Source organism: Osmerus eperlanus, chromosome 2 (genome assembly GCF_963692335.1).
Source record: "Osmerus eperlanus chromosome 2, fOsmEpe2.1, whole genome shotgun sequence".
Taxonomy (NCBI): domain Eukaryota; kingdom Metazoa; phylum Chordata; class Actinopteri; order Osmeriformes; family Osmeridae; genus Osmerus; species Osmerus eperlanus.
Genome location: NC_085019.1, coordinates 21,548,293 through 21,576,114, shown reverse-complemented (window position 1 = coordinate 21,576,114; position 27,822 = coordinate 21,548,293). Strand labels below are relative to the sequence as shown.

The 27,822-nt window shown below is 47.7% G+C and overlaps 3 protein-coding genes across 4 annotated transcripts; 1 reads left to right on the top strand and 2 right to left on the bottom strand.

The window, feature by feature from the left end:
* Positions 1–6,758: 6,758 nt before the first annotated feature.
* Positions 6,759–7,844, top strand: gadd45gip1 (growth arrest and DNA-damage-inducible, gamma interacting protein 1). The gene is made up of 2 exons (XM_062454477.1): positions 6,759–7,174; positions 7,372–7,844. Exons 1-2 carry the CDS (start codon positions 6,774–6,776, stop codon positions 7,664–7,666), a joined length of 696 nt encoding a protein of 231 aa, XP_062310461.1. The 5' UTR covers positions 6,759–6,773; the 3' UTR covers positions 7,667–7,844.
* Positions 7,845–7,895: 51 nt separating this feature from the next.
* zgc:158403 (tetratricopeptide repeat protein 39A) lies at positions 7,896–17,317 on the bottom strand. Of its 2 annotated transcripts, none has more exons than XM_062454457.1 (18): positions 16,906–17,317; positions 16,082–16,186; positions 15,418–15,549; positions 14,810–14,868; positions 14,597–14,664; positions 14,425–14,489; positions 13,959–14,058; positions 13,769–13,834; positions 13,545–13,662; positions 13,211–13,278; positions 12,827–12,886; positions 12,469–12,630; positions 12,059–12,150; positions 11,417–11,537; positions 10,590–10,701; positions 10,085–10,199; positions 8,862–8,978; positions 7,896–8,663 (listed from the first exon to the last, which is right to left on the bottom strand). In XM_062454457.1, the coding sequence occupies exons 1-18, from the start codon at positions 16,938–16,940 to the stop codon at positions 8,552–8,554; spliced, it is 1,707 nt and encodes a 568-aa protein (XP_062310441.1). In that variant the 5' UTR covers positions 16,941–17,317; the 3' UTR covers positions 7,896–8,551. The 2 variants fall into 2 exon arrangements, with proteins under 2 accessions (XP_062310441.1, XP_062310448.1); XM_062454464.1 differs by having other exon boundaries at positions 13,554–13,662; positions 16,906–17,313.
* Positions 17,318–20,852: 3,535 nt separating this feature from the next.
* On the bottom strand, positions 20,853–27,040 carry tspan34b (tetraspanin 34b). Its single transcript, XM_062483701.1, has 8 exons — positions 26,891–27,040; positions 23,671–23,748; positions 22,956–23,171; positions 22,723–22,797; positions 22,409–22,516; positions 22,123–22,248; positions 21,788–21,880; positions 20,853–21,384 (listed from the first exon to the last, which is right to left on the bottom strand). Exons 2-8 carry the CDS (start codon positions 23,725–23,727, stop codon positions 21,325–21,327), a joined length of 735 nt encoding a protein of 244 aa, XP_062339685.1. The 5' UTR covers positions 23,728–23,748; positions 26,891–27,040; the 3' UTR covers positions 20,853–21,324.
* Positions 27,041–27,822: the final 782 nt, after the last annotated feature.

The window sequence follows — 27,822 nt, the reverse complement described above, 5'->3', positions numbered from 1 at the left end:
GGTTAACATATGACAAACCCTCTCTCTGCTTGTCCCCGACAGCTGTATGTAAGAGATGCTGTGACTTCATATTTTATTTATATGTGTGCCTAATTGAATGTTCCTCAAGTACTTTATTCCAGCATTCACGAACAGTTGGCACGGCGTGCACTGATTAGAAAAATATCACCCTCTCATGAATGCATTGACAGTAATGAATTTCCTCCAAGCTGACACCCCATGAACACCCACAGCACCAGTAGTTTTGTGAAGTCCAACAGAGAGAGCGAGAGCGAGAGCGAGAGCGAGCGAGCGAGAGAGAGAGAGAGAGAGAGAGAGAGAGAGAGAGAGAGAGAGAGAGAGAGAGAGAGAGAGAGAGAGAGAGAGAGAGAGAGAGAGAGAGAGAGAGAGAGAGATTAAAAACAAGAAAAGGATGAGGCCATCTGTTTTGCTGAAGAATCAGAGACAGGCCAGAGACTGGGAAAAAAAAATAGAGAAAAAACGCTGCTGTAGCCAAGAAGCCTCATAAAGAGAGCGCAGACGGAGGCCAACCTGACAGCCAGTGAGTGGATCATGATGGGGTGTCATGCTAGCCAGACCGATCTGCCTGGGAGGACTAACATCACCACAACTGGAACCACGCTGGCGAATCTCTGGTGCCGGTTCGGTGCTGGTTCGGCGCTGCCGTTCGGGGTGAAGCTAATGAAAACACCGGGCGTGTTGCCGTGACACCGGGGTGACAAGGGCACCTTGGCGTTGCAGATGTTGGCGCTGATGACAGATGGCGCCGGCACGGGCAGGGGAGCACCGGGACCCGGCCTGCGCCAGCCTGGTGCCACCTGCAACCCCCCCCCCCCCCCCCCCCTCCGCTCCCGTTCTCCCTTTAAACCCCAGTCCCCCACGCCCACACTTGTAGTTGCGTGTGTGTGTGTGTGTAGGGGGAATGTTGGGGAAGGATGGGGAGGGGGGGGTTGGTGCGCGTGTGTGAAAGAGAAAGACGTTGTGTGACTCGGCGCCTTCGGATCGCCACGGATACCAAAAGGGTTTTGCCACGCTGCTGCGAAACGATTCCGGATCTGTACGTTCTACGGTACGTGTCGGATCAGGTGACACAATAAGGACAAGCTCATGGAAGAAGTCTGTAAGTGTTTCCATTTTCACTCTCCAAGGGACAGTCGGTGTAGAAAAAGCAGCACACATGAGGTCAAATCTATATTCCATGTAAAACGCTTTGATCGTTAGGCTTACAGTTTCTCCAGAAGTAGTTGGTCTTTTTTTTTTTTTTTTACTGCAGTGAGAAACTGCTGCAAGTTGCCAGGAAGGTCTCTGTGAAGCTGAAGTACAAAGGTGTTTTTCCTACTGCCGTTTTAAAGGGATATGGAGCGAAATATTCTTACTACACCAAGATGCTTCACTGTCAGTAATTCATCTGGTCCGTCTATAATGGACATTTGACTGCCTAAGACTTCGTGGGAGCTAGCAGAATTCTACCACAGCATATGCCAATTCCTTTTAATCAGGGAATTCTAGCTCAGCAAAAGAAGAAAGGTGTGTGATTTGGAGTGCAGCCGCTTGGACCGGGCAAACACATGATCAACAACAGAGGAAACAAGGTGCTGGGCCGTTGAAACCCTGCAGTGTAGAAGTGTGATGATGAGGTCACTCCTAAGAGCTGTCACTCACACAGTAGACTCCACCCACCGCGTAACCCGAGACACATGACTTCCACACAGACCGCAGGAAAACTCCGGGAGGAGGGGTGAGAAGGGGGTGTGGAGGATGTCTGGGAACCGATAGGGCCAGTAATTACCCCTATTCATCTTCCCAGGACCCTAACACCCTGTTATGAAGACACGCCCCAGCGTTTGATAAATCTCCCCTCAAATTAGCAGCCACCAGTGAGTAGACAGCCTCCATCACTGCCATTCATCATCTCGCTACAACCCGAGGCCCCAGGACCAGGGGGCCAGGGGCTGGCCCCAGGACCAGGGGGCCAGGGGCTGGCCCCAGGACTAGGGGGCCAGGGGCTGGCCCCAGGACTCCCTGCCATGCAAGAGCTTCCTCCAGAACCAAACAAGCAGCTTTGTTACTGAGCTGGATTAGTCCAACCCCAGTCCCATTTCAGCAGTGTTCCTTCATAAATGGTTTTTCTCATTGTTCTGGACAGTCCACACAACGAATCCTCTACACTGACTACCACCACGTCTTTGACAAGAGAGGAGTGTGTGTGCTAGCTATGCATTTATCCCCGGTTGCCGGTGAACAGCGAGCATCTATCTTGTTGTCTTGGCTAGGCCAACCACTTCAGGTTTTGTGGAGTGGCATGACGAAAGGAATTGGTGCCAAGTCTTAAGTGCACCCTATAGATGCTTATGCAGGCATGTGTGCTCCTCTGCAGGTGTTTACATGGTAAGCTGGGCTCGTTGACGTAAGTTAATTTGGTTAAAACATCTCTGCTATTATGTGGCGACACACAGGATGCACTGGAGAGGCCCAGGGAGTCCCAAACTCCCATTTAACAGCTCTGTTTGCTGCAAAGTGAGCAGAAATAAAAGCTCCCTGTGGGTTACACACACGTATGCACACACACGTACACACACGCACACACGTACACAGACATACCCCTCCCGGGTCCAAGTGGGTAAATCTTTTAAAAAGCCACAACCATCCATGCCTTTTTTTCCGTAACACTCAGAAGAGCGGGGCACGAAGCCCGCGTCTCCCGTTGCGCTCCAAACACATCGCTAACCGGATCTCCATGTGGCACATCCATTACTGTAAAATACTCTGCTGCTCCCTGCTGAACACTCACCTCGACCCCCCGCCCCCCTCGCCCCCCCCCCTCGCCCCCCCCCCCCCCCGCCCCCCCCTCCCGTTATAAGACCGCTTACGCAGGCAGTTCTCTATTGGGCTATGTCCAAGTTTAACATTAGCCTGCGTGCGATCGTGCGATCGTGCGTGCGTGTGTTTGTGTAAGTGGAAGGCGAGGCCTTTGCGTGGGTGTGTGTATGTGTGTGTGTGTGTGTATGTGTGTGTAGGGCATGGAGGGGATCGCAGAGATGCATGCAAAAGGCTGGGAACGTCCCGGTCCCAAGTTTCTGCGCCAGTGACAGACTCCGGACTGTTCTTCCTCTCTCTGCCATGCCGATGTTGACTGATTTTCTTCTGATCAGATCATGCTCGTACTAAATACTGCACCTATCACAACGAATCAGCTTTCTGTTCCCCTGTGAGGCCCACTATGTCGTTGCTAACTGTCACACTGCCATATATGTTTATAGTTAATGCCTTTTTATTTGGAATTGGTCCAAAGTGTTCTTTCCTATTGAGAAAAGATGTTGACAATCTGCTTGTTTTTTGGCCAGATTTTGAGGAAGCACTTTCCATTCTTCAAGACAATTGATTTGACCCATATATGATCACTTCTTGTTTGTGTTTCTGACTGCTGCTGGAGGGATTGCAGTACAGGCAGGCTCGATGACGAAGCTTCACTGGTGAACCCATGGACCGTGTTAACAGGATTAACAAGTGCGAAGCAAGGGTCACAGTGCAACTGAGTACAATGAATATCTCTCAATTTTAACATGAATTTTACATGTGTTTGAAGAGCGCTGACATGTTAATATTTAATCTCTATGAAGGACATATGGGTGGCGTCGATGGAGGAAGACTTCTTGGATTGGGCCAATGATGGAATCTTATCCAAATGCAGTCATCACAGTCCTCCATGGGATGCCATGCTTGGTGCCAGGCCCAGTCCTCATCCAGCCTTTCACATTGTCTGCAGTGCTGACCTTCCACTAGGAGGTGTAGCTTCTCTCTCATCACACAAACCCCGACCTCCACCCTCCCTCCCCCCGACCTCCACCCTCCCTCCCCCTGACCTCCACTCCCCCTGACCTCCACCCTCCCTCCCCCTGACCTCCACTCCCCCTGACCTCCACCCTCCCTCCCTCCCCCTCCCTCCCCCTCCCTCCCCCTGACCTCCACCCTCCCTCCCCCTGACCTCCACCCTCCCTCCCCCTCCCTCCCCCTCCCTCCCCCTGACCTCCACCCTCCCTCCCCCTCCCTCCCCCTGACCTCCACCCTCCCTCCCCCTCCCTCCCCCTGACCTCCACCCTCCCTCCCCCTCCCTCCCCCTCCCTCCCCCTGACCTCCACCCTCCCTCCCCCTGACCTCCACCCTCCCTCCCCCTGACCTCCACCCTCCCTCCCCCTCCCTCCCCCTCCCTCCCCCTCCCTCCCCCTGACCTCCACTCCCCCTGACCTCCACCCTCCCTCCCCCTGACCACTCTACCTACCTCCACCCTCCCTCCCCCTGACCTCCACCCTCCCTCCCCCTGACCTCCACCCTCCCTCCCCCTCCCTCCCCCTCCCTCCCCCTCCCTCCCCCTGACCTCCACTCCCCCTGACCTCCACCCTCCCTCCCCCTGACCACTCTACCTACCTCCACCCTCCCTCCCCCTCCCTCCCCCTGACCTCCACTCCCCCTGACCTCCACCCTCCCTCCCCCTGACCTCCACCCTCCCTCCCCCTGACCTCCACCCTCCCTCCCCCTCCCTCCCCCTCCCTCCCCCTGACCTCCACTCCCCCTGACCTCCACCCTCCCTCCCCCTGACCACTCTACCTACCTCCACCCTCCCTCCCCCTCCCTCCCCCTGACCTCCACCCTCCCTCCCCCTCCCTCCCCCTGACCTCCACCCTCCCTCCCCCTGACCTCCACCCTCCCTCCCCCTCCCTCCCCCTGACCTCCACCCTCCCTCCCCCTGACCTCCACCCTCCCTCCACCTCCCTCCCCCTGACATCCACCCTCCCTCCCCCTCCCTCCCCCTCCCTCCCCCTGACCTCCACCCTCCCTCCCCCTGACCTCCACCCTCCCTCCACCTCCCTCCCCCTCCCTCCCCCTGACCTCCACCCTCCCTCCCTCCCCCTCCCTCCCCCTGACCTCCACCCCTCCCTGCCCCCTCCCTCCCCCTGACCACTCTACCTACCTCCACCCTCCCTCCCCCTGACCTCCACCCTCCCTCCCCCTGACCTCCACCCTCCCTCCCCCTGACCACTCTACCTACCTCCACCCTCCCTTCCCCTGACCTCCACCCTCCCTCCCCCTGACCTCCACCCTCCCTCCCCCTGACCTCCACCCTCCCTCCCCCTCCCTCCCACTCCCTCCCCCTGACCTCCACTCCCCCTGACCTCCACCCTCCCTCCCCCTGACCACTCTACCTACCTCCACCCTCCCTCCCCCTCCCTCCCCCTGACCTCCACTCCCCCTGACCTCCACTCCCCCTGACCTCCACCCTCCCTCCCCCTCCCTCCCCCTGACCTCCACTCCCCCTGACCTCCACCCTCCCTCCCCCTGACCACTCTACCTACCTCCACCCTCCCTCCCTCCCCCTGACCTCCACTCCCCCTGACCTCCACCCTCCCTCCCCCTGACCACTCTACCTACCTCCACCCTCCCTCCCCCTCCCTCCCCCTGACCTCCACCCTCCCTCCCCCTCCCTCCCCCTGACCTCCACTCTACCTCCACCTGACCTCCACCCTACCTCCCAGACCTCCTCTCTACCTCCCTCCACCCAATCTACCTCCATCCTACCTCCCCTTGTTCTCCACCCAACCTCCTCCTGATCTCCACCCTGACTCCCCATGACCTCCACCCTACCAATCCCCGCCCCACCCACCTCCATCCTACCACACCTAACCTCCACCCCACCTCCCCGAAAAAGGTGATAGTGACCTCAGTCATTAGCAGTCTTCATCGCTACACCCGCTTTACATGTCCTACGTAATTCTGTTCAATTGTTACCATCTCACATCCTCCTCTTGCTCAGAAATAGAATCTTTCCAGCTTGCCACCGCCATGGCTTATCTCCTAACTCCTAACAAGCTTATTTGCCAGTGACTGACGTTGATTTGATCCCTAAAGCCTTACGCTTGGCACCGAATCGTTCCTAAGCCAAATTAAGCCTCTGTCATGCCAGCCCCCCACTGACCCCCCCCCCCCCCCCGGCCCCAACCCCCTCCATCCTCTCCTCCCCCCTGCCCTGGGAGCCCTACATCTTTAATGACGATGGAGGGCTCTGCCCGCTCCCCGCGCACAAAAGCAGTGACATCTGTCCCTGTAAATGCTGCACTCAAGAGCAACCCCATTTGTTCTAGCTCTCCTTCTTGAAAAGAAATCAAAAATAAAAGAGTGGTTGGTGGGAGGGGGGCTGTTTGAAAGGGGAAGGAGAGAAGGGGGAGGAGAGGGTGAAGTTAAAACAAAGGACCTTTCTTTCAAAGTGTGTTTTCTGATTAATTCCCTATATCGTATTCCAAAGTGTTCAAAGAAGGCGTTCGAGTCCCTGCTTCTCACCATGGGCTCGTTTGGGCACGAAGCCCACCTGCCCTTAAAGGAGGTGGTTTCAAGTCACCTGATCTTGAAAGAACATTTTTCCAATCCAGGGCTTTTTTTTTATTAAAAGAAAATATCAAACAAAGTATTTGGAAACTTTGGATGATTCACAGTCGAAAGTGGCCTGACTGCTAGAGATACCGTAATCATCTTTCTTCATTAGACCACTTAACATGCATAATCCATAACGCATCTCGTCTAACTAAGGTAATTAAAACTATAACTCGAAGAGTAGGCTACTTCTTAAACAACGCACAGGTGTTTTCCAGATCTGATAATGCTGATAGAGATCTGGGTGTAGGAATATGAAAGACGAGAATTATAATAAATTTAGTTTTTGGACAGGCACCATTGCAGCTGCCTATTACACGTCACGAGGGTCCTACAGTTTGCAAGCAAAGATGGCGACCTCCTTGCTAGGCAGGAGGACGGCAATTTTCTGTTGGGCATTTAGGGGTATTTTACCCACAACATCAGTTTTATCTGACAGTTTTCCGCGTGGGATCTTACACCAGATCGCAAATTATAATCCTAAACCATTGAAACTAAATCTAAAAGATCCTTATATCCCAGACAAAGAAGGACAGAAAACGCCAGAATGGCAGAAGACGTTGAAGTATGACCGCAAGTTGTACGGTAGGTACGGGTCTGCGTCGGGGATCGACCCGGAGAAGCTGTGGCCTTCTCCTGCCAAGCTAGAAGAGATCATTGCAGAGGAAAGGGAGTGGAACCCTTCGCTCGAAGTCATGCTGGAGAACATTGGGGCCCGAGAGAAGGAACTCGCAGCAAAACGCCTTGCAAAGTAAGTTCATGATCAAGTCTAGGAAATTGTGCTAACGTTAGGTAGCCACAACAGACATTATATATATCTGTCAGAGGTGCTTCGTTGTCAGTGCATTACTATCCGTGTTGTATGTGGCACAATTTTATATTATGTAGTTTTGGCCTCCAGCAGATTATAATATAGTGTGAACACAATCTGTCCATCCTCTATTCCAGAGAGAAACTGATAGCAGCTAACATGGCTAAGATGCCCAAGATGGTAGCAGACTGGCGAAAGGAGAAACGGGACACCAAGATGAAGGCTCGGGAGGACAAGGACAAGCGTGCGCGTCTACTTGCCGAGGCCCGGGAGCGTTTTGGCTTCGCCATAGACCCCCGCAGCGCACGGTTCCAGGAGATGGTGGGCGAGATCGAGAAGGAGGAGAGGAAGAAGAAGAAACTCATGAAGAGGAAATTAAAGATCGAGCAAAGTCTCACACCCGTCGCAGAGGCACCTGCTGCCTCAACGTAACCCTGGGAAATTGCCCAGTGTTACACTGTGGATAATGAAAATGTATGATTTTGTTTACCGTCTCTTATGCGTGACATAACTTTCTTGCGTGTCTGTTCCACATTTTTTTATATATACTTTTTTTCTGTGAGCAAGAGAGGCCTGTCATTAATTAAATAAATTACAATGCAAAAAAATACTTTGATAAGTTGTAACACATTATTGGTAATTCCACAAGCCGTCAAGTGAGTTGTGTTAAAATAATTAAGTTTATTCTTACGACATTTGCACAGCCTGTAAATATAGTGTTTCCAGTTTTTAAATAGTGTGTAGGTGTATACCGGCAAAATGACTTCTCACTTGAAATCATACTAAAAGGGTGAAATAGTTACTATTCTGGAAGGCGCAAAATCTGGCATCTGTAATTTGTTAATCTACAGATCTTTCCCACAATACTAACTTTCAGTGAATCCATTTCCATATATAACTGGCCTAACAGCGTAATCCAACATCAATAATTGGCCTAACAGCATACCAGATAAGTCACATACATTAATTTGTTGATTAAAATACAGTGTCCTCAAATTACAATATGATCACTTATAAACATACTGCCCACATAAGCCTAGTGCTGATATATAGTGTGTGCATCTGGATAGCGCACACTGATGTAGCCCATGTTTGAGATATTGGAAGTGTACACCGTTCTCTCAGCCCTCCACCAGGAAGGGAACCACCAGCTTTGAAGCTAACAGTCTTCACCCATGGCTTGGCCACACAGAGAGGCAGTGGATGTTAACAGAAGGATGGTGTCCCTAGAGACCCCCAGAGAGGCCCCGAGGGGGGGGGGGGGGGGGGGTGAGAGTCCAGAGTGTCCTGACCACCAGCTCCAACCCTCCACAGACCCTACAGTTCAGTGATCTCATCCTGGTTGCCCGTGTCTGCCTTCAGCTTGGACAAGGCTGCGTGGATCCGAAACTGAGTGCGGGACTCCATCGAGTACTCCTTGTAGTTATTTCTGAGGGAGCAGAGAACAGGAAATGGATTCAGGAGGCAGAAAACGGGTAGCACTGTGCTCTGCCTATGAAAGAATACGCTACATAGAGGAAGCAAGTGGTGGCTTATCGTTTCATCCGACTGCTACGTCGTCTTTGTAATTCCATTCCAGCCAATACAATTTGGTGTACATTCTCCAGCCAGTAGAGGGGCCACTCACTTGGCCTTGTGCAGTAGTTTGACAGCCTGCTCCTTGCATCCCTGGGCTGAATAGAGAAGGCTGAGCTCCAGCAGAGCGTTGGGCACCAGATAGTGGTCAAACCTGATCTTCTTTTCACTGGGGGGGGGGGGGGGGGGGGTGTAGAAGACATGCTCAACAACACACTACAGAACACTCGTAGTATCAAATACAAAACGCGACACTATTTACAATGGCCACAAGAACAATCTAGAAATACTGCTGTCGGTTGGCGTCGGTAGTTAAAGGTATGTGCTCTCAAGCTGGGGTTGGCGATCCCCTGTTCTAATTCAACAAATAATGATTCATCACGCAAATCGAAAATGGAAACAAGCACTTCATACGTCACAGATTACATTGAGGGAAATGCATCACAAAGCAGACGAACACTAGGATAGCTACACTCCGGCTGTAAAACATTGGCTTGGCAGAGCAACCATCTTCGGCATGTTAATATTTGTGCTATGACTTAACAAGCTTGTTCAGGTGGTTTATAACCTCCAAACCAACAATACACTGTTCATGCTTGGTTGATCAGGCAAATGTTTTCCCATGAAGAACCTCATGCTGAATTAGAATCCCATTTACACAGTAGATACAGGAGTCAGGTGGCTGAGCGGTTAGGGAAGCGGGCTAGTAATCTGAAGGTTGCCAGTTCGATTCCCGGCTGTGCCAAATGACGTTGTGTCCTTGGGCAAGGCACTTCACCCTACTTGCCTCGGGGAGAATGTCCCTGTACTTACTGTAAGTCGCTCTGGATAAGAGCGTCTGCTAAATGACTAAATGTAAATGTACAGGAGGACCCATGCCCTGACATTCTATATTTTTGACATTCATTTTTGACCATTTCCAGTGTCATGTCTTTAGATAGTATTTCTAAGGACTTATTTACATTTACATTTAGTCATTTAGCAGACGTTCTTATCCAGAGCGACTTACAGTAAGTACAGGGACATTCCCCCCGAGGCAAGTAGGCTGAAGTGCCTTGCCCAAGGACACACACCGTCATTTTTGCACGGCCGGGAATCGAACAAGCAACCTTCGGATTACTAGCCCAATTCCCTAACCGCTCAGCCACCTGACTCCCTTATATTTGAATGTCGTTCTCGACCTCGGGAGGAATGACTTCCAAGCCGATCCAAAAAAGATAGTCTCTCGAATAAAGGCGATGGATCGGAGCGCGAGTGAGGTGATGTGTTGCTGACCTGCTGTGGACATTGTTGAAGCACTCCTCAGCAGCCTGGTACTGTCCCTGGTTCTTCAGACAGAGCCCCTTCAACAAGTGGATGAGACAGCGGTCGTCCACTAAATACTCGTTCCCTGTCCGGGTAGAGGAGAGGAGACAGAATGATACTCCTACACCAGCCTCACACGCATCTCACACACAGAGACTACGACCACTCTGTGACTATGAGACTCTTTACCTGAGAATGTCCTCAAGCCTTAAATCAGTAATCCCAGAAGTCATTTTCCCAGAAGTTGAAATACTTTTAAGCGCCAGAATCAAACCAGCACATGATTTGTGGGAAACATGCTAAGTGAGGTTTTATATCTAACTGAGCAGGGCAGATTGATGCAAGATAACATTGCATACAAGTGTATCGTCCTCAAAGGGGATTTTGCATGTCATAATAATAATGTCATGCATTCATTTATCAATGTTCACGATAGTGTCCTGCGTTTAAGTGAGGTCGGGCTGAGATGTAGTACCAGGAGACTCCAGCAGGGCGCGCTCTGCCTCCATCAGTGTCTGCAACATGCCCTCGGTCATCTCTGGCCGCTTGCTGATGATGGTGAAGCCGTTCCACATGTACATCATCTCCTACCACAGTACAGGGAAACACAGTCAGGACTGCCGGGGATGGCCAAGGTCTCGGGTTCACACACCCCTCCCTGTACTGCATGTCGCTTTGGAGGAATACTAAATGAATACATGACATTATTGTTATTATGACACAGAGATAGAAAGAGGGGACAAGAGTGAGTCGGTGAGAGAGAGACAAAGACAGGTACAGAGAGAGAGAGAGAAATATATAATATATCATAAAATAAATATACAAATATCAGATGTTTGGGTCTGGCTCAGGCTGACACAGTACTGGCGCCACAGTATTACACGTGTCCCTTCTTTAGGTTGCAGCCTGAAGCCCATGTGACCAGACGTCGTTTCCTGCCATGGGACGGTCCTTGAAACGGACCCCAACGCAGGTCAACCCTCCAGCTGACCTGGTCCCAGACCCATGCTCTTAACTCTTCCTTCAGAGACACCATCTCCTTGGCTTCGCTCTATCGGCAAACCCCTGAGATTTGTTGCCGTCTCAGGCAGACACTTTATCTTTGAGGTGAAGCCTATCAATCTATCACTACCGGCCCTCCATCTTTGTTTCTGCATTTCTCCGTCGAATCTTTGTCATCGCAGCGAGAGAGAGAGAGAGAGAGAGAGAGAGAGAGAGAGAGAGAGAGAGAGAGAGAGAGAGAGAGAGAGAGAGAGAGAGAGAGAGAGAGAAAAGAAGTAAATAAAGATGGAGCCAACTCACCAGCACAGGCACAGGAAGCTTGACGGGGATTTTTGCTTTGTATCGTCTGGCTTTACGGACAGCAAACTTTTCAGTAGGGGGCGACTTCCCTGCTATCTTCTGTTTGAAGGTGGACACCTGCCTGAGAGAGAGAGAGAGAGAGAGAGAGAGAGAGAGAGAGAGAGAGAGAGAGAGAGAGAGAGAGAGAGAGAGAGAGAGAGAGAGAGAGAGAGAGAGAGTGTACGTGCGTGCGAGAGAGTGTGTGTGTGACAGAGAGAGAGAGAGATAGAGAGTGAGATAGAAAGAGACAGAGAGAGAGAGAGTGAGAGAGAGAGAGATAGTGTGTGAGAGTGAGAGATTGTGGGAGAGAGTGAGTGTGTGAGAGAGAGTGTGGGAGAGAGTGAGTGTGTGAGAGAGAGAGTGTGGGAGAGAGTGAGAGAGAGTGTGGGAGAGAGTGAGAGTGAGAGAGAAAGGAAAACAGAGTGAAGGAAAAAAGAAACAGCAAGGACAGTCGAAGAAAGATGGAAAGGGCTGGTCACATGGCGACGCGAGGATTCCGGATTTGGATCCCCGCACCGCGGCTACACTGCGTCCGAGTGAGCCAACGTCGTGGATGCCAAGGCTCCTCAGAGAGGCCCCTCCCCCCCTGGGGGCGTGTGGTACCTGAAGAGCTCCACCTCGTTTTCCCCGAAGGGTCTGGCCTCCTCGTGGGGCAGCATGCTCAGGTAGGCAGCCTTCATGTACACGTACATGGCCTGGAGGAGGGCAGAGCGGAGACGTCAACACCTCGGAAACGCACGGCACATCGGGCCACGGCCTAGGCAACAACGCCTTCATACATGGAGGATACCGAGCCGATTCAGCAAGCAAGAAGTATGTGATTATCTGCTGCACCTGGGTAGTTGTACATGCTCAATAAAACGGAACGTTTTGACATGAGAGGTAGTAATGCATTCAACCGAATTGCTTTGCACTCGGTGCGCGAGTTATCATGTCTACTGCTCCTCTGTCAGCATTCTCAAAGACAACCTCAGATGACAGTCTTTTCTCGTAGGAATTCCCGGCGGGCTCACCTTGGACCAGCGGCTCTCCTGGCTCAGCAGGTCGGCGTAGAAGTAGGCCATCCTCCACACCCGCTTGTAGGTGAAGCACCACATCAGCTCCCAGTAGCACATGTGGTGGAACTGCTTCCACTGCTGCTGGGCCTTGCAGCCGTCCTCGAACAGCACCACCGCCTGGCCGGAGAGCAACGCAACACGGCGTCAGGCGCAGGTAGCGGACGTGACGCCAGGCCGTTTTTGGAAATCTAAACTGAATTGCGGCCTGTGAGCGGATTAGACTTAGACATGTGTGGCTCGCGGACGAACAAGATGGCGTCAACGGGGGATATTTGTCGTTCATTTAGATGAGTCAGATGTTTGTCAGTCCCACCTCGTCGATGTTGCCTTTGATCTCCTCCGTCCTGCCTTCAAAGAAGAGGAAGATAGCCCCCTGACCAGAGAATGAGCCATGCTCAATTATTGCAACACCATAACCCTACATACTGTACTGCTGATTCTTGGGCAAGACCCGTAACGACACCGTACACAATGGAAACCATAGTTTCTCCGGGCACACCCACGCTACCCAAGACAACAGGGCCAGAGCCCCATTAAAATACTATTAAACGTGGAACAATATTTGCCTGTGGCGTCACATGCTATCAGCACACATTTGGTTCTCTCGCGCCCTCCCTCTCCAGTCAGAGTTTGCTCTGGGTTGGGTGGAGGTGTGGGGTGGAGGTGGGGGGGGGGGGGGGGGGGGGGGGGGGGTCACCTGAGGGTAGCGCAGTCGGAAGGGCTTCAGCAGTTTCTCGGCGTCAACCACCTCTCCCTCGCCTGTCCCTGAGAGGGGTCAGAGGTTACACGCTGGCCAGGAGCAGACAACACACGCACCACACCCACACACACACAGACACGCCCACTCACAGACATGGGCGCATAGAGACACAGACATGGGCACACAGTCCCACACACAGACAGACACGCCCAGGCGTAAACACAGACAGACAGGCGCTCGCGCACACACACACACACACCCACCCGCCCGCACACACAACCAAGAGCAACCAAGTTCCATTCCATGCATACATCCATCCGTCCACGCGCACCTGTGCTACCTAGGATGAAGGTCAGGAAGGTGTAGTAGCAGAGCAGCAGGAGGGCACACAGCATGGAGCGCAGGTTGAGAGCTGTGGCCCCCTCAAGGAGCTGGGAGAGGCCGTACTCCTGCACACACACACACACACACACGCACAGGGAGAGAGAGATATATACATTTGAGTCCCCCAACCCAATCATTTTACTATGTTCTATTTATGCCGTGCGACCCTACCTTGTCTCCAGAAAATCCAGCAAACTCTAAAACTTTGAGTATCCGGGGAGGAAACAGAGAGAGAGTCTGTGGGAGACAGTACGATTGATTCCAGAGGCATGATTAAATATATATAGATAGATAGAAATACATGTGTCAAACAACAACTCTAAGCCAACTAATGGAGTAAGTGTGGGCTTTTGGGACGTACCAAGTTGAATGCTCCGATCCCAAACGCCACCCCCCCCTCTAAGTGGATGTGGTTGGGCCCACGAAGCGAGTTTCTAGACTGAATGAAGCCATGCAGCTCCCTGGGCGATAAAAAGCAATTAAGTCATTCATTTACCGACATGATTACACATAATTACATAATAGGCCATAATAACGCATAATTATGCAATAACATGCGTTAATGGACCGATGTGCGCACCTGACAGAAAAGCTGCTATTGTATACTTTTTTTTTTGGAAAGCTAAACATATTTTCTACTGTCCATGAGGAGATAACTTGGGTGACTGTTCACTCCTTCTCTTTGAGAAGTGGAACTTAACTTGGTTCCTGCATGTTTGGCCACGTCACTGCCACCTGTACACTCATATCTGGATGTGGGTAATGGTGGGGTATGGGGTCCCTGGATCTCATCCCCCACCCTTGTGTCTCCACTCTGGTAAACTTACTTGTAAATGAGGTAGCTGTTGCGAACTTTGATTCCTCCCTTGATAAAACTCACCATGTTCTCATCCTGGAGTAAGAGGAAATAAAAAAAACACAGGACTTCTTCTGTTGTTTTGTTGCCGTGGCATGAAGACAGGTACAACCTGTTCTGGTTGTTGGAGGGAAACGTCTTACCTGTAGGAAGGTGAGAGCAGATCTCTGGAGCTGGCACTCTGCGTAGCACACCTCTGCATGGAGCTGCTCTGCAAACACACACACACACACACACACACTTTTTAAGACAATCGTTGTAAATAGTTTCAAGAATGTGTCACATGCGAGTGAGATGGGTTTGCAGACGTGACTTGGTCTTTAGTTTTGGGATGAAACCAGTCTGATGCTGCCCACCTTCAGTCAGCGCGTCACCCGCGGACTTGCTGACCAAACCAGGGGACTTCTTTCTAAATCTGAAATTAGAAAGAGGACGTCATCCATCTGATAACGCACCCAGCTCAATAAATCAAGCCTGCTAGCATGTCGCTGAAAACTCCCAACCAATCCAAAACTGTTTTACCCTCGCTTGCAGTATAGCTCCAGAATAGTCCAGTACTCTCCATGCAAACATAGGGAAATGCTTGGGAGCAGATTACCATGTAAATGCTCTCATTTACCTGTTAGTGACAGCTCCTGGTCAAGGAGCAACAACTGTGGTTCATGCTGCCCTGTCCAGAAGCAGTAGAGCAAGTGCCATCACTACTGCCAACATAACCATAAAGGCAGGGTGATTTTTCACCAAGCCCATTGAGGGAGTAGCGTATCCCATCATTCCCAATAGCTAGCAAGACATCTAATGAAGTAACTATTCTCATAGTTCCACCCTAATCTAATCCCAGTTCAAAACAGACCTTTGTTCGGAAGGTGACAGTGGAACGCAAGGCTCCGTTCGGACCATGATGGCCCTCCTGCTGATGAATGGGGGTGGCTTGGGGGGGCGTGGGGGGGGGGGGGGTGATCACCTCTGACAGACTTCCTGGGCGGTCTTCATGGTGTTTCCGGCGCTGGTGATGTCCTCCTGCTCGAAGGTCATCATGGCCTGCATCTCCAGAACCGTGGCGTAGATCAGAGCGTGGTACATGCTATCCTTCGCCCTGCCACAGAGCACACGTGCACACACACACACACACACACACGCACGCACGCACGCACACGGTATCTAATGACAAAATGTGATCATGCAGAATGCAGACTGGTCACAGGCTACCCAGGTCCGTATCTTGCCCAGAAGCAAAGATAAAACCCACCAAGACCGTAGTGTTATTATTGTGTCTGTTTATCTCTTCCCTCCCACACTGTGCCTTGTGTGCTGTTTATTTTCCGGGCCGCCGCTCTGCTGTGGGCGTCAGCTTCAGCAAACACTTCATATCCTGGAGAAGTGGTCTGACACCTTGCCTTAGCTATCAGGAAGAGCTCAGTGTGACACCACAACCAACGCTCTCACAACTTGCCGGACAAAGTCACTGGCTGAATCATATGAACCACTAAAATGATCAAAGGACGGTGATGGTAATCTACTGCTTAGTCTGACACATATTCATTGAAGGGTCTAACAAGGTCTGGTCCTGGAACAACCAATCCGAATACTGTACTGGCCACTTGAGATTGAAAAGCGGTTGTAGTCACCGTGGCTGCAGCTTGTCCAGGCTCTCGCTGAAGTGGTTGTTGAGGAAGAGGTCCAGGGCCTCCATGCACTCATCCAGACACTCCTGCAGGCTCATCTGTGCGGAGCTGTACACACACACATTTTAAGTACATAAGCAGAGTTCCATGAGAGCCCCTACAGTATAAGGCCCCTTGTGAGGTGATCACATGGTCAGCCGTAATGGTGGTTACTCACACACACACGCACACACACACATAAACACACACACACTCTCCTGGGAGTCCTGTGTAGTCTTGGAAGGAATTGTATACACTGTCCAGGCAGCAGTGTGCTTTGCAGCAAACAGAACTCAAGATGTCCTCTGTTTACATAGGATATGGGCCTGAAATCTATAGCTCTCCCTGGGCAACAGCAAAATGTTAATGACTTGCAGATAAAGAAGTCTGTTTTGAAGAGCTGAAGGGATTTGTTCTCCGAGGATTCAATTGGAGTAATTTAGGTACAATGACTCCTGTCGAACACACTTTAAACTTATTATTTTAGCGTTCTTTACAAGGCCTTGAAAGGGTTGCTCAATGAGGAAGGAATGTAACGGATATGCTGTGAACGGCAAGTAGCCTAATCTTTTAAACACAAAGTGGAGGAAACTAAAAGAGGGTGGGTGGATCTTATAGAAATTACGTTTCGTTTTAAGTAAAGAGCATTCATATGTATTTAGCTAACGCTTATAAAGTACCACCAAGAAATACATTTTACAGTTTAAAATAATATAATACTGTCGTACTGTCAAGCCGTTTAAAACACGACTTTTAGAGACGGAAAACGCTAAGCGATTTACACTTACGTCTCTGTGGCAGGTGCATCTTTCCCATTGGACATGTTTGTCTCCCCGGGCTGCGTGCCCACGCACCTGTGTAAAAGTTGCCTATTCAGGACGGCTTGATGAGAAACATGAACAATCTAAGCGCAGTGCAAATGAAAGTCTGTTTCGAAGATTTGTGGATTCCGCGTTTAGATGTGTCACATTGACTGGGGGATTCGCGATCACTGTTGGAATAGAAAACTGAGATGAGGTGGACAAATGTATTCCATTTGCAGGTCTCCTTGGCCGTGACGTGAGGGCGGGGGAAGCGTGGAAGACTGGGCTTCGAGATGACTCCTCCTAACAAACTTCGAACATGTCTATTTGCCACGCACGCATACACACCGTCCGCATAGCATAATTAAACATTTCAACCTTACTGACATAACTTTTCCCTAAAGAAAACTCCACAGAGTGTCACTGGCTTTAAATGTCATCCATGTTGTAATGGTATGTAGGCTATTATGTTAAGTGTGAGAACATATCCTGGATGGCATCAGTATATTTTGTTTCGTGATGTAGCCTACGCTCAAGAGCGAAATGAGAGTTTGGGCACAGTTTCACGTTACAAGATGTCCTTCTGAAACTTTTACACCACTCAATTCGTGAACGGTCAAGAAGTGTTTCTTATTGACCAGTGATCAGGTGGGATCACAATGTTCCCATTAGAAGAGGGAACAATTTATTCTTCTCCGTGACCCTTTACATACACTCCACCGCATGCTCCAACTCCCTAGAAAGATAAGGAAAACCCTGAATGTAAACAATAAGTCAAAGCCATTCTGATGTCACAGCTAGACCTATTGTAAGTGAACACTCCCAATCCCTTACATTTGATAGGTTTATATCACAACCCATGTCAAAAGATCATTAATTAGGGGCAGAGCAGAGGTAGCGGCATTTAGGGTGATACAAATGTTTGCCCCCACCAATGTTCAATACAAATGTGCGCAGTTGAATATAATCTAAAGAGATTATGTAAGAATGATTACATAATGGAATGACAATCTGTCATATTATGGGTATGTACATATTGTCTATCTACACCATAACCTAAGGCTGGAGATGAAACTGCAACACTTGACTCAACTATGCCCCCAATGAACTCAGTTCAGTTTGAGTATTCGCATTGCTGGTTTGTTGTATGACAAATACACAAGAAGAAATGTCTATGTAGTGGAATTCTATGCCAATTGTAATACACGTCACTAAGTTCTCAGTCTAACAAACAGTACTTCTGAGGAAAATAGTGACTTCCATTTAACTTCTGAAGTTGCTGACTCGTAACTTCAGCTGCTGCAGAGGTGGATGTCCTCTAACTCCCGTACCCCTTGCTGCCTAATTTCCCCTCATGATGTAGATTGCAATATGACAAACAGCACCACGGTGTTGGTCATGGTGGTCAGCTAGACAAGGGGAAAAGAGGAGGGAGTCAAAGCTGTCTGCTTTCACAACATTCATTTTTGGACATGGTTTCCCAGACACAAATCAAGTACAATCCATCAGAAACCCTTTGAGGAGTCTCAGTTTACTTATTTTTCTTCTCAATGCCTGGTAATATGTTTATAATGTTGGCCCTCCAATGGTGGAATCAACTCCCCACCTCCATCAGAGACACTGACTGTCTCCCCACCTTCAAGAAAAGACTTAAGACGCATTTGTTCCGGGAGCACAACGGTACTTAGGAATGATTTGCCGGACCTGATGTTAGTTTCCTCCAGGATCACAATGACTCCTATTGAGAGACTTGTTGCTCTTGTTGGTTAGTTGTAACTGATTTAAAATTATTGTACTCGATGTGAAATATTTTACTGTTGATTGTTTTCCTACAGGTACACTCTTGCACTTTTTGAGGTTCATGTTGTTTAATTGTAACTTGTTTAACTGCATGCTCTTATGGTTCTTCCCTTTGGCACTTATTAGTTTTTTTCACAATGTATGCTCATGTTTTGGCTACCTGCAATTTTTGGGTCTATCTCGTTGTTATGATCAGTGACCTATGCACTTTTGTAAAGCTCTCTCTTGGAAGTCGCTTTGGATAAAAGCGTCTGCTAAATGAATAAATGTAAATGTAACTAATACATCCCATAATATAAAAAAACCCAATCTGTATTATACATCTATAGAAATATACTTTCTGGAGCACAAAACGCAATGGGCCATTTTCCCAGACATGGATTTAGCCTTGTCCTAGACAAAAAATATTTTCAATGGAGATTCAATTTCTCTAGGTCCAGGCTTAATCCATGGCTCTCTATATCTATGAAAGGCTTCGTCTCAGAAAGCAGGAGAATGGTTTGCTGCTGCATGCTGCAGTGTCCCAGCTTCACCACAAGGGGGCAGTGTATCTCCATGGCCAGCCTTACCTCGATCATGCAGATGCCCCCGGCAACTGAGCCTAGGATGACACCCTGCCCTCTATCACTGCAAAGATCTTACCAAAACACATCTGAGTGAGGGAGAGACAACAGGGGTGTCTCTCAAGTGCTTCTACAGTTCCTCTTGTGTTCTCTTGTCTTCTCAAAGCCACAGCACTTGAGCTGAAGAGAAATAGAGATGTTCCTAAACCAAATGAATGTAACATCGTATACGCCAGCCAGATGGACTAATCTTACAAGCTAACATTAAGTTTATAAGTGAAGTCACAACTAAATATGGCCGCAGTGGTCAGTCTTTTGGATGTAAATACAGTATCCACAGGACTGAGTGCTAATGAAGACTCTGCATTACTGGACCAATTAAGGGGGCTTTTTGGCTTCATTATGGCTTCTCTCTCATCCTGATCATGACTGTGTTTCAGGCTAACGAGATGGGGTCTGTTGCTGCCAAGTCCATATAAGAAGTCCCCAGGGTCTTAGTGCTCGCCTGGTGCACCATTACGCTTACCTGGGACACAAACAGGCCACGCTTTCAGAGATTTGCATTATGACCAGGCAGCTACAGTCCAAGTGGAAACAAGGTTAATGAACAACACCGTGGACATTGTTTGCACCTGAAACCCTTACCATATCTCTGTATAGGGCTACTCTATCATTTCAGCAACAGATAACATTGTCACGATTAAAGAACTGGAGAAAAACAAAATACAATTTCTGCGTAACCTTACGTGAGGTTTGTAGGGATACAACACGTAGGCCAACTAATAAAGTCTGCAACTGTATGCAATTGTCATATAAGGGTATGCGACTCTCATTATAAAGTACTTTGTTGGCCCAAATGTTGATTAAAAAAAGCCACCTGGTCTCATGGCAGATGTTGAGGATTGAGTCTTTAGCTGTGCTGGTTATATCTACTCTGGTGAACAGAGCTCTCTCTCACCAACAAGATGTGGAAGCAATTCTCCTTCCAGGCTCCACAGAAACCAGTGAAGCCAGTGAGAGAGCACCCTGCGCCCAGAGCAATGCAGATGTAGCCGACGCTGACCCATGACCCATGACCCAAGCTGACCCGGTGCCTGGGACATCCAGGACACTCGCTGCACCATATCTGATCCGATCTGTACACCAATTCTCCAGGGAGCAATACCCCACTTATCTAGAGGGTGGTAGGACGGAGGTCGGTGGTTTTTCCAAATAATTTTATAAGGGTAAATTTTATTAGGAATCCTGGATATGAACTGTAGCTGGCTAATAGCTTTCGGAAAAGTTTGAAAACTCAGAGTCAGGATTATCTGTATGTTTTTAATGATTTCTGCTTACAGTATAGTGTACTTTTAGGTAACACATTACTGCACATAGAATGATAGCTAATTATAAAATACTTACGTAAAGTATCCCACAAAAGCAGAACAAATACTGCATTCATGGTCATGTTTGTCCATTTTTGTGCAAAATATTTCTAGCAGGATAATTGGAACCAAATATAAATATGAATATCTTTCAATAGAAAACATGGCAACAGCACAAAACATGAAGAATAAAACAAAGGGACAACAAGTGTAAAGCTTTATTGAAAAACATCAACTTTACAGTTGCAATTAAATGTTAATTGCTAAAATAAATCTTAAAAATAATTTAATCAGCTTTTAAATTCCACGGTCAATCTAGCTACATTATTACAATGAAAAAGAAATTGGAAATTTTCCAACAATATTGACTAGTAATGTATTTTTGGTTTGTGATGTTAATCAACTGGCATGCACAAAAGTGCCAGATGTGAAAATGCACAGAAGGCCCCTGTTGTAGCGTCAATAACTAGAACGTATATAAATACTGTAACAAACATAAAAACGAATTTCATAATATATCTTGTGTTGATCCCTAAGATTTGATGAAACTCTCAGATGAACGAAGCTTCATTAAGGTCCTTGGCTCTTCAGCTTCATGCAGGCAGAGAACGTGTGTCAGTAGGCCCGAAGATCATGCTTCTGTCACTGCTGTAATTAGTTGCTGTAACTTGATCTCAGTTGCTCTTAGAGCCGACTTTACAGTACAGGGTCATAGAGAAAACCATCGCCAATATCTGTGGGATTAACAAATAATGTGAATTAGCAATCCATGATTGAAACCCCTATGGCCTCAGTGTCACTTCCTCTTTGTATCATTTGTAACATGTATGTAACAATGGATGGCATATTTGTATGTGTGTAAATTATTGGCTATACATAGCATACATTTACAGCAAAAAACTGTAATGTTACGAGCCAGAAGGAGGAAAGAGAGAGAGAGAGAGAGATCGAGAGAGAGAGATCGAGAGAGAGAGAGAGATCGAGAGAGAGAGATCGAGAGAGAGAGAGAGAGAGAGAGAGAGAGAGAGAGAGAGAGAGAGAGAGAGATCGAGAGAGAGATCGAGAGAGAGAGAGAGAGAGAGAGAGAGAGAGAGAGAGAGAGAGAGAGAGAGAGAGGGAGGGAGCAAAAGTCCATACCTCTAGGGCTGCAATGCCCAATGCCACACCTGCAATCACAGCTGAGTTCTCATCAATCAATTTCTTGAATTTTGGGAAACAGCCAGGCACGGTCTACGGGAGGAACAGAAAACAGCTAAGAACAACGGAAAGATCAGAAGTACAAGGAAGTAGTACACAAAATAAAAAGTCCATTAACATGCATGGTACTGTTTGCAGAGCTATCAATTTCAGCTAAATTGATATTATTAGTCATATAACAATCCATATCCTGTTGTACTGTACAAAGTCAATATTGATGGTAGCAGTTTGGCTTGGGTAAATCCCCAAAGGATGAATGAGCAGAAAGCTAGTACCGCATCTTTTGAACCACATGGCCTTGTTGTGTCTTTGCAGCACTGTGGTGGGTACCGGTTGCTGTCGGGCATTTGAAAAGGAGAGCCATCAAAGTCTGACGAGTTGTAGAATCCACAGCACTTTAGCTGTTGGGGATGATAACACAATTTATATTAGATTTTTTTTTTTTTATCATATCTTTCAAATGATGCAGCCTAACTCTTAACATGGCTTAAGAGCAGCTATATACATCATAGTGTGGCAAATATTATATCTTTGATATATTGCGTGTTGGGAAGATTGTACCGTATCCATAGTAGCATTCCAGAGACCAGTGACATCTGGATTTTTTCCATAATCCTTTTTTATGCTATCAACTGCTTGAGAGCCCAGCTTGCTGATCAACTCTTCTGCCTGAAACATAAATCAGTCATTATCCCAATGTAAAGTGGCAGTTGCAATGTTCACCTTCCAAAATAGTGAGGAAGTGAGTGAAATAGTGAGGGAGTGAGTGAAACAGGGAGCGATGGAGTGAAACAGGGAGGGAGGGAGTAAGGGAGTGAGTAAGGGAGTGAGTTGAGGAGAAGAGGGAGGGAGAAAGCGAGCTAGCACTGCCTTACCACTGGTTTAAAAACCAGGATCACCACTGCACCAGCAACCTCTGCTATGAAGACCACCAAAACTACTATAAAGAACTAGAGAGACGAAAGATGACAGTAAAAGAGAGAGAGAGTTAAATACCTGCACAACATCATTACCATAAAATATTCTAGTGGTTCATCTGCTTGTTTGTGTATACTAATACTTGTGTGTGTGTGTGTGTGTGTCAGGCCTTATTCGCAAAGTCACTTACCAATAGCAGCATACACCTGCTCTCCCTGACGGCCCCACAGCAGCCCAGGAAGCCGATGATCAGCAGGAGGGCTCCTATTGCTATGAGCAGGTAGCCCACGTTGAGCAGCTGGTTCAGGCCCTCCGGGGCGTCCTTGATGCCCTGGATGAAGCCCAGGATGGAGCCACTGTCCACCTTCACCCAGATCCCCACCCCCAGGACGGCTGCCCCCGCCACCTGAGAGACAGAGGTGGAGACATACCAGGAAGGAGAACAAGTAGGAAAGAGAGAGGGAGATAAGGTTATGGGAGGAAGGCGAGCGAGAGAGGTGGGAATGTCGGTGAAAAGAGATTTGTATGTTGAGGATACTTACTGAATTGTATACTGGGTATTTGGGTAAGTTTAAAACAGAACTACAAATTTCTCTTGGGTGAGAGAACACATTTACTAAAACCTTGATGTGTTCCAATCAGAAGACTGAAAAGCATCTTCACCTGCTTGGACATTCATTGTTTCGTTCACCTCGTACTTTGGACAACAAAGTCAAATGCCTCTTATCTTTCCAAGCCAAAACTATGAAACATTTTGTCCATTGTACGTCTATAAAGAGGCACCTGTACTTGTCTGTCCCGTAAACCAAATCATTAAACAGTGACAGATGATGTTCCGTACATGCGTCATATGCCCTTGAAGCTATTTAAACCTTTCTCAACCTTGTATAAACATGTGTACTTACAAAGATGATGCCGTTGAAAACAAACATCATGACTTTGAGAAATGTGAAGCAGCCCATGATTAAAGCAGGTTCTTCTTTCTGGAAGAAAGTAGGAGAGGGGGAAACATGTCAACAATTATGGAAATGAGATCTAAGGACCTAGAAGTATGAATATGATTATTGCTTCTGTTCGTGGAGTTGGCTATACTGTTACTTTTTTAGGTACTCTAACTCATCACAATGAAGGGTTGTGTGTGATAATTTACTATCTTAATTCAGCATTTTTCCGGTAGCCAAAAAGTTAATATTTCCACCCAATGAATAAAATGTCCCACAACTTCTTACCAGATAATTATTTTTATATATGAAGTGGGCGAGCTAAGGACATAATTGGGGTATTTGGACAAACCTGGACAAACATATTATTACATTTACATTACATTACATTTAGCAGACGCTCTTATCCAGAGCGACTTACAGTAAGTACAGGGACATTCTCCCCGAGGCAAGTAGTGTGAAGTGCCTTGCCCAAGGACCCAACGTCAATTGGCACCAACAACCTTCTGATTAATAGCCCGACTCCCTAACCGCTCAGCCATCTGAATCCCCATCTTGTGAATCACTCAGTTGCAACTCAGTTGAATCACTCAGTTGCAATACAATCCAGTTTCTCAAGCTATTGTATATCATTGTGATAAGGTGTTTCTTCAATGCATTTACTCGTTTGTCATGGTTCCAGTGAGGTGTCATATTCTGGTGATTACTGTTGGTGACAAATTAACAGACTGCCTGTACACAAGGATGCTGTTTGCTAGCTCTGACGTGTTACTAGGAGACCAGCACTTTGTCAGGTAAGTGAGAAGGAAGAGATTGGTGGGCAAAAAAAAAAGAAAACCACCTGCTCCTTTCACAAGGAACGGTTCTCTATCAACTTTTCGTCCTTAAACACTCAAGAGTGCCCTTGCTTTTTGTCTACCCCTTGCAATATTGACATTAAACATTACAACTACAATGGGACTGGGGTGAGGGCTTTGTTTGGTGGCACACCTGCAATGATGAACTCGTACACCACTTTATAGTCTCATTCAAATGGGTTTCGATGGACAATTATGGTTAACAAATGTTATGCAAACATTTGGAATGACATAAAAATCACACCAACCCCAGAGCCTCATCAACATTATGCTGGAAATGGCCGTTTTCTTTGGTTGGAGTTGTTTAACCCTATTTTTTATGCAAAAGAAAATTCCTTTGCCTGCCATAGACATACATCAAATGTTAAGATCTATCATGGTGGATCATTTTGAACAGCTCATGTGAAGTAAAGCATATATAAGATGATAAGTGAGGCCATGTGAGCACGCAGAATACAGGCTCAGGGTTTTCGGGACAGGTTTTTTTTGCGTGGGAGAGTCAGGTGGCAGCATACCTTTATCAAGGAATCACGGCTCCAAGGAAGTAGGACTTTTATGGTTCTAACACTCGTTAGCCATCAGTGGAACATCTGAATACAGTCGGCCATTAACCTCTCCCCGCTCACCCCCACACACAGACAGACACAGAGGGTTTATGAGCTTGTCTATTCTCTGGTTGAATGTACTATCGGTGGACCATCTCAGACTGCTTTTGTATGATCCCTCTAGTTGACCTTTAACTATAACCTGTGTATGCCCAGGACCCTCCACACTGTGCATGTGTGTGTGTGTGCAAAATATGAGCTCATGGATGGGAACAGCGTCGTTTATCTTAAAAGGACTGAACAACAGTCTTGTCTTAGATCGATACTTTGCCACCTTGTGGCTTTTCGACTGTTCCAGAAGGGTCTGAGTTCATAACTGACACTTCCACTCCTCATTCCTTTGTGATGCCTTCAAGCCTCCATGATAGTCTCACCCTCCCTCCATATCCCTTGTACAACATCTCCCTGTTCTACCTGGGAAACTGCTATGGATGGGAAGGGGCCTAAACGAAACGATCTTAGTAAAGACTCAGGGCTGGTAAACAGGTAAACAGGTTTCCGAAAGAGGAAAGAAAAGCTGGGTCAATGTTTAGCCAGAAACAGGTTAATCATAGGACAGGACTGTGGTAATGGGTACATACTGTGGCAACTCACAAGCTGAGGTTCCCCCTTGCTCAGCCCTGAGCGCTTCCTCAAACACGACGCAGTACCTCCTCAGAGGTAGTCAGCTGTGATTTCGCACGGTTATTCATTAACAGCTCGAGTCACATGCAAATGACCAACGAACGACCTCAGCATCCACTTTCACATGTCATCCTCGTGTGCGCTAACAGCCATTTTCAGCGTGTGTGCCATCTTGTTATTTTTTTTACTTCCTATGGAATATTGATGTTGGCTTGATTTGTTTTCACTGATCTCAGCCATTGCACTTTAGTCCATGAGATATACCATCTTTGAACAAGATGGGGTCCCCGGAGATTGGAGTGGATAGACCTGATTTGTATATTCAAATTGTTCCATGACACATTTACTTTTGCATGTGATGTCCTCCAATTATATGTACTACATTTATAAATAAATAATGAAGAATAAAGAAAAGCCATGCTGAGTTTTAAACAGTTTCCTCAACATTATATTACTGAGTCATGCTGTAGAGTCTGGGAGGATAGGGGACCCTGCTGACAGACACTTCCTGGTATGACAAGGATGGTTGAGCCCTTCAGAGCTGTACACAAACAATTAGCTGAAAGAAGTAAAAAACATATTCTGTACTGTCTTTTAAATATGCCACACAGATTCTAGATAGTTTAGTTTGGTGATTAAGCTTGTGAGGATATTCTGAGCAACCTTGGTTACAGGTGACTATTTTAAAATGTGGTTAGAAGAATGTACTTTGTGATGATAGTCAACAAGGACCGCAAATTTTAGGGACAAATCTCATTAAGGTTTGATAGGTTTGAAAGTTTGAAAGGAAAACATCTTGAACAAAGACAAGCCTCAGTCAAATGAGTACGATTTTTACCGTCTCAAAGGATGTCATTGAAAGAAATAATTGCTGGCTAGAGGTCCCAGGAGATAAAACAAAGGCCCATTGTGGGATTCCTACCTAAGTTGTCATGGTATCAAGTAGTATAGAAAAACATCATCAAAACTACAACTAACATCAAAGTTTAGCGAACCCGTCATCAAATAGGCGCCCTTTCTTTCCCATATCCACTATTCCTATCGGTGGAGGAGAAAACAGGTCGAGACGAAAGGTGCGGAGGAGAGAGAGTCTCTTACCTTCACTCAGGTGATGATGGTGTCAGTCCCTGAGAGAGCAGAGCGAGTGTGAGATTACAAGACTGGAGGAGGGTTCCCTGAGAGCGATGTGACTGTCCCTCTCTCTCTCTCTTTTTCTGTCTTTATTCTCCCGTTTCCTCCCTTCTTGTCCTGTTTTGTGACTCCGAGTCAGTTATAAACGGGGGGGGGGGGGGGGGGGGACATGGGCGGGTGAGTTTGAGGGAGGGAGGGACCGTGGGAGGGAGGGAGAAGGAGGGAGAGCGCACGGTGACAAACAGGTGGGAGTGATTGGAGAAGGCAACCATTCTCTGTGGAGTGAACCATACCTAGGGGAGAGAGGCAGCACAGTTGTCTTTGTAGCCACAGCAATGTCAAATAAAGTCCATTCAAATATGTGTTGTGGTGTATCAGCCAGGTTTTGAGAATTTAAACCTGACAGTGACGTGCCTGCTTGTTAATCAAAGGTTGTGGTGAGCGAACTGACCACATCATGGTGTAAGCTTTGTTCCTGCTGCATGTTCCTGTGTACAACTTCATTCAATGCATCTTATTGACATCCATTTTGTGTAAAGGTTAGCTGATGAATATCCCATCAAAATGCATGTTGTGACTCAGCTTTTTATACATGGAAGTGGATCATTTGAAGCGCATGGTCTTTAGACATGGACATGACTACGCCTCGTACAGGTTACTTAATGGAGGAGATGAGTAAAGGGGTTGAATCGCAACAATTGTGGAGGAGGTTGTATGAATCTAATTGGAAAGAGTATCTATTCTCAGTTTTGCATCACATATGACCACAATTTCACTGGCTCACTCCCTTTGACGTCAAACTTACAATATTAAGCTTGTGTCTCCATTTTGGCTAATAGAAAAACGAATGAGCTGATAGGCTCAATGTATGCAGTGAATGGGTGTGTCTGTGTGTGCAC

Coding starts and splice junctions, on each gene's coding strand:
- gadd45gip1 (XM_062454477.1), top strand. CDS start 6,774: ATGGCGACCTCCTTGCTAGGCAGGAGGACGGCAATTTTCTGTTGGGCA. Junction 7,175..7,371: donor GCAGCAAAACGCCTTGCAAA/GTAAGTTCATGA, acceptor CCTCTATTCCAG/AGAGAAACTGATAGCAGCTA.
- zgc:158403 (XM_062454457.1), bottom strand. CDS start 16,940: ATGTCCAATGGGAAAGATGCACCTGCCACAGAGAC. Junction 15,550..16,081: donor CTGGACAAGCTGCAGCCACG/GTGACTACAACC, acceptor GCTCTGTGGCAG/GGCGAAGGATAGCATGTACC. Junction 14,490..14,596: donor CTGCTCTCACCTTCCTACAG/GTAAGACGTTTC, acceptor CTCTTACTCCAG/GATGAGAACATGGTGAGTTT.
- tspan34b (XM_062483701.1), bottom strand. CDS start 23,727: ATGGGCTGCTTCACATTTCTCAAAGTCATGATGTTTGTTTTCAACGGC. Junction 23,172..23,670: donor TTTTCAACGGCATCATCTTT/GTAAGTACACAT, acceptor TCTGTCTCTCAG/GTGGCGGGGGCAGCCGTCCT. Junction 21,881..22,122: donor CATGTGGTTCAAAAGATGCG/GTACTAGCTTTC, acceptor TTCCTCCCGTAG/ACCGTGCCTGGCTGTTTCCC.